The sequence below is a fragment of the Convolutriloba macropyga genome, chromosome 12, assembly GCF_964194025.1.
Source record: "Convolutriloba macropyga chromosome 12, txConMacr16.3, whole genome shotgun sequence".
Taxonomy (NCBI): domain Eukaryota; kingdom Metazoa; phylum Xenacoelomorpha; order Acoela; family Convolutidae; genus Convolutriloba; species Convolutriloba macropyga.
The window spans coordinates 16,410,092-16,420,339 of record NC_134479.1 but is presented as its reverse complement, the minus strand read 5'-3'; the positions used below and the strand labels follow the sequence as shown (position 1 = coordinate 16,420,339).

At 38.0% G+C, this 10,248-nt stretch overlaps 2 protein-coding genes across 3 annotated transcripts in view; one reads left to right on the top strand and one right to left on the bottom strand.

Moving 5' to 3' along the window:
• LOC142350883 (polyribonucleotide 5'-hydroxyl-kinase Clp1-like) overlaps nt 1–10,248 on the bottom strand; it is a 438,433-nt gene that overhangs the window by 230,254 nt on the left and 197,931 nt on the right. The window lies entirely within an intron of this gene.
• The window catches only part of LOC142350402 (uncharacterized), an 83,106-nt gene that overhangs the window by 68,061 nt on the left and 4,797 nt on the right, over nt 1–10,248 (top strand). Inside the window, exon 9 of the mRNA XM_075402249.1 lies at nt 3,531–3,678. Coding sequence (XP_075258364.1) covers nt 3,531–3,678 — 148 coding nt within the window. The remainder of the gene's footprint in view (nt 1–3,530; nt 3,679–10,248) is intronic.

Here is a 10,248-nt window from a genome sequence, read left to right as displayed (position 1 = left end):
AATATATTTATATGTATATATTTAAATATATATAGCACTGGTCGATTTCTTTTTTTTTCTGCACTCGTTTTTTAAAGTTTACTTTAAGTTTGGAACTCGATTTCTATCAAACAGCACATTTTTACGCGTTTTATGGTTACAAGGGGGGGGGGGGGGAGGAGGGCAAACTTTATGCTCTTTCTAAACGGGGGTAGGGGTAGAACCTGAAGCTTCGTTATGCATATTTTCTGGCGCCAAAATTCTGGGTTATAAACAATTATGTTCAGTGTTGTTTGTTTTTTCTTACAGACAAAAAACAAATTATTAATAGCCTATCGATTAATGAGTTGAAACGCATTCTTCAGAAAACAATTTTGAAGTTAAAGAGAAAATGTCCTTTTCAACAAAGCATTGATTTCAGGTCTTTAAGAATACATATAGGCACCAAAACTTCATGTGGATGGTTGATAAGCCCTATGTTGTTGGATTTCTGTTTCTCAATCATTAATCAACTTCTTCTAATCGTTAAATGTTTTTTTTGCATCAGCTGCACTCGTGTTGAGAATTTTCATTTTTCTCCAGTAAGAAATCGCCGTTTTTTATTCGTTTTCCTCAGACAAAACGATAAAAGCCCTTACCTGGTAATTGTGGTTCTCGTCGTTTTTTTCGTAGTTTTTCACTTGTAAAAATTGATTGTTTTTTTCGTCGTTATTTTTTGTAAGAAATGATAGGTTTTTCTTCGTTATTAATTGCTCTCGAACGAAATTCATAGCAATTATTGTTAACATGTTGGTCTTTTTATGCAAACTTTTCGCTAGACCAATTTGTGCTTTTCTTCTAGAGCATTCTTTGACTTCTCAAGTAACTTTTGCACGCTATCGTTCGTCATTTTTGAGTGATTTCTATTGTTCTCACTCCGAAGTGAAGCTTGTTGCTAATATAAAGTCGGGTACAGCAAAGCATAAACAAGGGCCTGATAACTTGGTGGTCAGTGCATCTTGTTTTGGACCGGGAGGGCAGTGGTTCAAAACCCGGCGGGGTTAAATATTTTCTACTTGCCTGTCGTTCAAAAGCATTGCTCCAACGTTAGTCGGTTTATGTCTTTTTGTTAAGAAATGATTGTTTTTCGTCGTTATTTTTTCACAGAAATCATCGTCGTTTTGTCGTTTTCTACAAATGGATCCTCGTTTTTAGTCGATAGTTTTATGCAATTTAAGCGCATTCACCGCTTATCTCACATAATTTTGACAGTTTTCAAGCGGTGAATTTATGTATTTTCATCGCTAAATTCAGTGGTCAAATTATGTAATTTCACCGCTACCAAGCGATAAATTTTTCGTTGACCCTCGACCCGGGTTGTGCAATATGAGTAGTAAAAAAAACGATACGTTTAAAATTGGAGCGTAAACAGTCGTTCTCACTAGAAATCGCAATGGTTGGTATAACGCTAGGACCATAAATAGTATAGGGTTATGATTGTAACAGCTGCTCTCCTATCAAAGACAAGAAAAACTTTACACCTCTTATTTTGTTTCAGCGGTTTCGAATCTGTCCGGATATCACGTTTTTGCGGTCAAATTTGCAAATTGTGTTATTCGCTATACTATTGATTACAGGAGCATTACTTGTTGCTCAATTCGTTCCATTAACTATTCATTCAGCTCTGCTGTATAAAAATTACTTTGCTTGGATTAATCAAAAAACTCAAAATTTTAATTACCAATAAGTCGCAAAGTTATGGATTTTTGAAGTTATCCCCTAATCCACAAATGATACAAATAAAATGAATTGGATTGGTATGCACGTTGAGTAGGACCACTGTTTGAATCCAGAATAATCGGCACAACTTGAACTATATCGATTCGGCCGGATTTTTTTTATTTTATACCCAATCTTAATACATGGCAAAAAACAAACTTTTGTTTTTGTTTCTAACCATTTTCTCAGATTTACCAAACAATAAACTAGAATCAGTCTAGGCTATTGTTAAATGAATGAACGCAGCACGATCAGTTAATATGCTCTATAAATGTACTTATTTGAACTTCTTTCCCCAATGTGAAAATTTGAGAAAATCAAAGTCAATTCTAAATTCAATGAGTCAAAGTAAAGTGAGGCTCTAAAATCACATAAAATAATCTGCAGAAACAACACAGTAACAAGTATTTTACTGCTCAAGAAATATGCTTCAATACACACTCTGTGTCAGTTTAATATAAACAAATTTGCTATTTTCAATTGATTTTTGGTTGTTTTTCGAGATCCTTTAATGCTGCTAGTCACGTGGTTTTACAAGTCAAGTTTTAACAATTGATTGTATAGAGATAACGATCTCGTAAAATTCTCTGAATGTACTGACTTAGGGTTTCGAGATGCCGTATAGGGCGCCCCGTGCTCTCCGAATTGGAATGAATATTAAAAATTCACTGGAACTGGCGTACCAAACTCGGTATCTCATACTCCATTTGAACTCATTTCTGTGTGATTGTGAAAATTTGATTGTATGGCAAAAATGGAGTTTGAGCTTCATGACTTTCTTGTAAGACGACTACGTACTAATACTTGTTACTAAGTATAAATGTTGACGAAATGAACAAATTCAATATGGCTGCGATAGAATATAGTATTAAAATTCAATTGTCATGCTATTCTAACTTCCCTGCTTGATTTGACCTTCAATTTATTCATTTAGCGTGAAGAGTAGCCTCAAGAATTTTCATAAATGGTATAAATGGTATGCACGTTGATAAGAGATGACTAGAAAACAACGAAAAACGATCAAAAAACGTCGATCTTTTTTTTTTACAAAAATAGACGCTTTAAGAAACGGCCAATTAACGACAAAAAAATGATCATTCCTCACAAGGAAAAGACGATAAAAACGAACAAAAACGAATAGAACGGCGAAAAAACGATAACAACGGCGATTTCCAAAAAGATTGTCGTTTTTTCGTCGTTATCCTCAACACGGGTATCAATTGACAAATAGTGAACAGCGAAGTGCAACAGATACAAGTTTTGATTGAGAATCATGCAAAGTTGTGCTTAAACCGACAAAAGCATGATCAAGTTGAACTGATTTTACCTGGAATTGAACTAGTTGCTGTTCAATTCTCTTGTTCTACATAAAACGTGTTTATCTTGATCATAACTCATGTATTTCAGAGTCTGCTAGATCGGTTTGAACAATTTTCCCATGGGGTTCAAATTATTGATACCCACGCAAGACTGTAAAGGTCTATCTGGATTTTCACTGGAAGTACTCAACGCCATTTTTCTAAATTTCGGAGAAATTTTAATTCTCTTGAATTAATTTTACGCAGAAAAGTCAATGTTTTGGAAATAATCTTTATAAGCAAGCGGCTTACTATTTAAACTGGAGGTTGTAACTTTGACGTGAGTTTGCAAGTGTATTTACCGGGATTAATTTTGTATCTGGCTGTTTTCGCTATGTGAACATCTGTCAAATTAAAAATCGTATTAAATAATAAATTGTAAATTATAAATTTATCAATTTGTTTTTTTTTAAATTATAAATTTTCTGAATTTAGGTCACGTGCATGATACACTCAAAGATCAACTTTTCCGGGAGACAGGCAATAGAAGGTTCTCGAACTATGAGTTACAGTTCAGCAGGTTCCAGTGACACAACCTCTGCCAGCTGTTCCAAATTACTCTCAGAAATTGTTCTGAGCTCAGGTTTTTTTCAAAAACTTATTGGCTTACATTGCTGCAGTAATTTATGCTGTTAAATAACTTAAATAGCTGACTACAATTCAGAAAATGAAAACAAGCAACTTTTAATGGAAGTGCGAAACTTCAATCAGCAAAATAATCAAAAACCTGGAACCATCGATCGTGATAACAATTTTTGATAAAAAGTTTGATCTTTTACAGTTCAAAACTTGGGAAACTATATCATTAAAAACAGAATACTTACAATATCTGTTGTCCAATCATAATATGTTCTACATTTACGGTCGTTTCGATCCATAGAAACTTGATTTCTGTTACTGAGTAAAGCGAGAGATTATTATCCAATCAGAAACAAGTATTTCTAAGCATTTTTCTAAAACACACAGAAAGTTGCAAAAAAAATATCGTATAACCTAATTTTAAATAAATCAACCACGATATTTACGTATTAAGGTTTTTTTCGGCTTAATACTTTTAGGTTCTTCAGACGATTGTTGATTGAATATGAACCGATTCTGACGTCAATAACATCAGACAAAAAACCTGTAAAAGAGCATAAAAAACCTTGCCGTCTAAACTCTCACTTGTTGCTATGTATGTTGTCTACTTATACGTTGCTTTCAGAACACGTTGCTTTATTAATAGCTGCGTCCTCAATTCTAGGCGGCTATTGTAGCGCTCCTAATTTTTTACAATTCAAAGAATTTGAATTGTATTGGGGCGCTGTCTTTTTTTTAAGATCTGTTCACACATTTTCATGATTTTTGAAGTCAAATTGGAGTGATGGTTTTGATCACGTCAAAACAGGAAGTGGAGCGAAAAAGCGAGTGGTTTTGCGGCGTGACTGTTTTTCGCTCTAATTTCAAAGTAGAGTGAGAAAACGGCGTTTGAACAAAAAATTCGCTTTCTCTCTAGTGGTTTTTTGGTCACAAGCGGCAATTTCAAGTTGGTTTTAACTACTTTTTTGGTTTTTTTGGATTGGATTTTTTTCTAAATGGTTTTCCCAATCTATTCATATTTCATTGCAATTCTAGTTTTTTGTTTAGTCAATGAAAATTCTTTGAATTGTACGTCAGGACTTGTCCTGCTATGTTTTTTACTTCGTCAAACAGATGTTTGTTTCGTCTTACGGTGACTTCTTGGAATTGACTTTTTCAATGACTTACCTCACTCAAAAACATGACTTCTGAACTCACTTATGAAACTTTAAATATTATGAAAATTTACTTATTAAAGGTCAATAGTGTGCATCTAAGTAGTGCACAAACATGTGCCCGAATTCTTGAATATTAGAGTCTTGAATTTATGATTTCCAATATTAATCTTGGGATCTTTTCCGTTCGTGCCCCCCCCCCCCAAACATTTGCATCTGGGGGTACAAGTGCATCTGGGGGGTACAAATAACATACGCCCACTAAGCTGAGATGGCACAAACGGAAAAGATCCTAATTTTGAAATGCCATATTAGGGTTTTCTCCTTATAGAGCTTAGGTGTCTCATAAAAATGACAGTCCGAAGCTAACCCAAAAGGTTTAGTGGTCTATTAAAGGACTGGTGGTCGATCTGTCTTTTTGTCTATAGTTTTTTCGATTCATGTAACGCCACCGTCTATTGCGGCCATTATCTGGTAATCTGCCGGCTATGTTTTTGAGAAATGAATTGAAAATTGAAATCTTTAAAGCGGTAGACTGTTTTGACCTATTTACAGCTACATTTTGGTACCGCAACCTAGGTGGTATATTGCAATTTATCTTTTTGATGTGGAGTCAACATTGCCTCGTGGTCAATTGGAGCAGTTGAAGAAGATGTCAGTTGCTTAACCTGAAGAGGAAAGAACTGCGACTGCTGACTGATCGTATTCCTGACCTCAGGATTATGCTGACCGTCATCGGAGGGACCGGGAGTTTGGAACAACACCACTGCATCGAACGAGCACTGGGAACAGCTTGCTACTGGACCTCAGTTACATTGCAATTGAAATGGTTCTTAGCATCCGCAAAAAAATGAAACAGCTCAATCATCTCACTTAGAGCGACTAAAGTAAATAACGTGCCTCCTACCCTCTTCATCTCCTCTAAGAGCCTGACATATTTGGATTTGAGTGCCAATGACCTGGACCGGACGCAAGTGCAAGTCAAACTTAACGTGGGTCCAAGGCACTCGACCTCAACAACAATCCAGGCCTCATCAGAACTGATCTCAAGCATATAAAAAAACAGTCCACAAAACTGTAAAACAGAACCTCTTAATTTTTTATATACTAATTCGATATATTTATATTTGTTTTCAACGGCAAAGAAACCCAACTCGTGAACTGATTTTGTTTCAACATCGCAGGGGGTAGAAAATTTAAACAATTTTTTGGAGGAAATTTTGGTACGGGGAGTCCGCAACCATAGTTAAAACAAAATAACATCGATTTTGAAAATTTTTGATCGAGTTACCGAAAATTTGAAAAAAAAAATCGATATAGTTGGTTCGGATATAAAAAAAACCTGTGATATAGAGAAAATTGAGGAAACATTATGCTAAATTGTTCAATTTTGAAAATTTTTGGTCAATTTTGATGCAATTCTAAAAAAATTTTAAAAAATCAATTCAGCATTTTGATAAACCGTTTTTTCGACCTTAAAAGCGTCCAGTTTACTGGATTACCGTTCCGTAATCAAGAATTTGCAAAAAATTGACCAAAATTTGAAAAAAATTGGACAATTGCATAAAATTTTGACAAATTGGTCAAAATTACGGTTTTTCCACTAAAAGGTTCGTCAATTGAGTAAAACTCAACACCCACAAAAAGTTGTGAAAAATTCAAAACCTCCGGTTTACAAAAATTATCGATTTCCCATAATTTTTCTCGTCGCTCGTTTATGTACCGTTTTGTACGCGTCCTTTTTGTCCTTTCACTCTTCAACTCTCTGTGTTACGTTTTTTCTCAATAACGTCGCTCTCCCAAAACTTTGCTTATCGTTTCTCCGTCTACTTTTCCGCATTTAGATGTTGTATGTTGTCATACACGATGAAGTATGTTTCTGTTTTGTTGCAGTATGTTGATTAGGCTACTATGCTGGTCGGTTGTTTTGGTCTCAAAGCTTTCTAGGATGTGACTTAGTTCATTCATGAGTTACGGCTGGAGTGTCTCTTGACTTTTTCATTTTTACTAATATACTAGCTCCCCTGTTGTAGTATATTGATTTTTGCTGCTTTATGTTTGTGTGTAACTGTAAGATTGTTAGTTGGTTGGGTCTTTTGCCTTCTAGGGTGTGACTTAAAATTCTTCTGGTGTTACGGCTAGATTGTTTCCTCAATTTTCCAGCTTTCATAGACTACAAAAAAAGGTTGCATAATATTTAACTTTTGCTGTAGCTTGTTTATTATTGTTGTCATGCTGAACGGTTGTTTAGGTTTGAAAAATGCTAGGGTGTGATTTAAGTTTATTCTGGAGTTACGGCTAGTAAATTTCTTGCCCCTTTTCAATCTTTTAGTATATCACTGTTTTACCGTAAATTATTTTGTTTTTTGAATATGTTATGCCCCATAATGACTTGTGCTAATTTGTCTCTTGCAGTAGCATCTCTCCTCCTTCCTAGGGTGTGACTTATGTTTGTTCTGGAGTTACGGCTATTTTGTTTGGTTGAGTTTGTTGCTGTGGTCTGCTAGCATAGTACTTCCCCACCTCCCCGCTCGCTGCTTAATCTCGCTAGCCCGTTTCTTCCCGCTACTCGCTCAACGCTTCCGGTCTAATCGTCCGTTTTCCCGCTGCGTTGTGAGCCCGTCACCCAACATTTCCGTTCCGTCCGTCTTTTTTCCCGTTTTTTTGTGCGTCGCTCAATCAGCGTTTCCGTCCTCTCTGTTGCGTTGCCGTTTTCTGTCCGCATCTTCGCCAGTTCCAATCCGTTTCTTGTTTCGTTGCGTGCCGTTAGACCGTCCTTCCCGCCCCGTCAGTTTCGTTTCCCCTTTCGTTGTGCTTCGTTCACCCGGTCCTCTTTCGCCGGTTGCCTTTCTTCCTATTTAGTCTCACGTTGCTAAGAAGCACATTAGACGCCTTCTCCCCTTGGTATCTCAGTTTTGCCGAGTAATTTGTTATTCGATAACTTTTTTCCTCCTCTCCTACGTCTTGATTATGAAGTCGTCGTCATTTGGGTTTGGTATAACACTCATTCCACGTGTTTGGTTGAAAATTACTCTACCTTGATAAATTAGCCATTTCAATATCATGGCAAGAGAGATTGAAAAAGCTCTTTAATGCAAGATCTAATCTTGAATCAGAGTTATGTAACATCCATAAGGACATCACAGATGCCAGAGATCGTCAAGACAGGAGGGTTAAAGTTATACGCTTGATTTCTAAATCGAAGGACGTTTTCACTAAACTGCTATAGAAGAATGAAGAACTAATTGACTTCGCAAGTAAAGCGGAGAACTCAGATTTAATTTATCCTGTCCTTAAGCAATGGTTAGATGATTTATCTAAGAACAATAATGAATTCTTGCTTGCGGCTAGAAGCTATATTGATATAGTTGCTGACCGAGACACCTTAAGTGAGGGCGTTAATCCTCAAGGGCAGTCTAAGATAAAGTCACGCCAAACAACATCGTCGATGTCTAGACAGAGGAGGTTGAGAAACAGAACAAGCTGCCATGGGCTTTGCTAAGCAAAAACGCGAAACTGCCATGAGAAAACGAGCTTGAATTACAAATGGAGCAGATAGCACTTCAAGAATAAGAGGAATACCACCGCCATCGTGTTGCCGCATCTAAATTATAGCCATCGTGAGGCCGAATTAATGGGTAATCGTTCTTTGTTTAGTCACCACTTAAGTGAAATGAATTTGCATAAAGATAGGGGATCAGATAGATGTCAGAGACTTGTTCAGGATTGGGTAAATTCGTTTCCACCAGGTAGTTTTTTGACTGCTGCAATTGAGTTGATTTTTCTCGTCTTGGTAGAGCAAGCGCTAACACTCCTGTTTAAGATACTGAACCTAGTAATCCTCCAGAAAACACAAATAATGTTGCCGGTAACTTAAATCACCTTGAAATGCTTGCTCAGTGCACATGGTCAGCAGTTGCAAATTCTGTTAATCAGCAAGAAGAGTTGCATCGGGAATAACTCCAGGCTCAATTGCAGCAATCCCTCAGTGATCAAAATGTCGAGCAGGCACATAGTCCCTCAGGTAGTGGTACGGTAAACCCAGTGAACCAAGTACCAGTCGACGTACAAAACGTCGCACTCCCACCACTTCAGCCACCTCTGCAACCTCCCCGGCCATCGACACCCGTTATGGCTCCAACGAACTCCATTTTTGTACCCAATTTTTCAACAGACCCACAAGTAAATCAGTTCTTGGATCCAAAAAGCTCCAGTGTGCCTGGTCAATTATATCTGTCCATCCCTCATGTTCCACAACAACAGAACTTACCTCAAAGTAACGTTCCACACCAAACACAAGTCCCTATTGCCCATTACCGGCATAATGTCCCTTCACCTCTAAACACACTCGTGAACCCGCCACTCGTAATCCCGCCTCAACAATTATTTAATCTTCAGCCTCCCGGGGTTCCGTCGCCCATTCCAGCGAGCGCAACAACCTACCTACCGACCCAAACTCTCCACAATAAAACATTGTCCAGTCACCTCAAGCCCGCCTGATACCGTGTCCTACCGCACCGAAACAACCCTTTAACCGTAACCCCAATTTAAATTTGTGGCGTTTTCCTCAGAATACTCCTCAACCCACCCCCAAAAACAATTCAGGTGACAAATATTGCAGGCGCTTTCCATAACTTTCAACCAACACTTCCCTCAAGCACTGCTAACCCCGCCAGCAGCCATGCTATCTCAAAATGGAGTGCACCACAAGATGCCTCACGAAGCATCCTGTAGCAGCCAAGTAAACCCATTCAGTACGGCAACTAACATCAATCCACCTTTTGCCATTATTACTCCCATCTACGGTCATGAATCACCTGCACCGTTGTGTTGGGGTGGCCCATTGCATCGCACGCCTCCGACGACGGCAGCCGAAAACGTAAACCTCATTAAGCCGTTAGATGACGCCATAATGAGCAGGAGGAATGATCCGCTACCTGAAAGGACATTGTCCCAATACAGTGGTGATCCCCTACAGTGGCACCAAGATTATGGTCAATGTAAAAGCGCAATTGACTATCAGCCCTTAACTGTTGATGTAAAATTGACATACCTTAAGACCCTCGTAAAGGGCAAAGCTACAACAGCTGAAGTTGATCTCGCCTACTGCGGCGCAATGTAAAAAGACGCACTGAAGACCTTAGAGCGTATATCTGGCCAACCACAGGCGTTCGTAAGTGCACATTTGGATAAACTCAACAGCTTTCCCCCATTGAAGGAGAACAATAGCGATAAAATCAGTATCTATTCTGGGTGCATTTCAAGACTTGTCGGGGTATGTAAACCTTTGTCATATGATTTAGGTTTAACGAGTGCTGCGCTTCTCAACACTGCCGTACTGAAGCTACCACCCAATATGAAGGAGTCATGGTAACTCTTCATGGTCAAAAAGCATTGGGTGAACCCTGCTCTTCTCGATT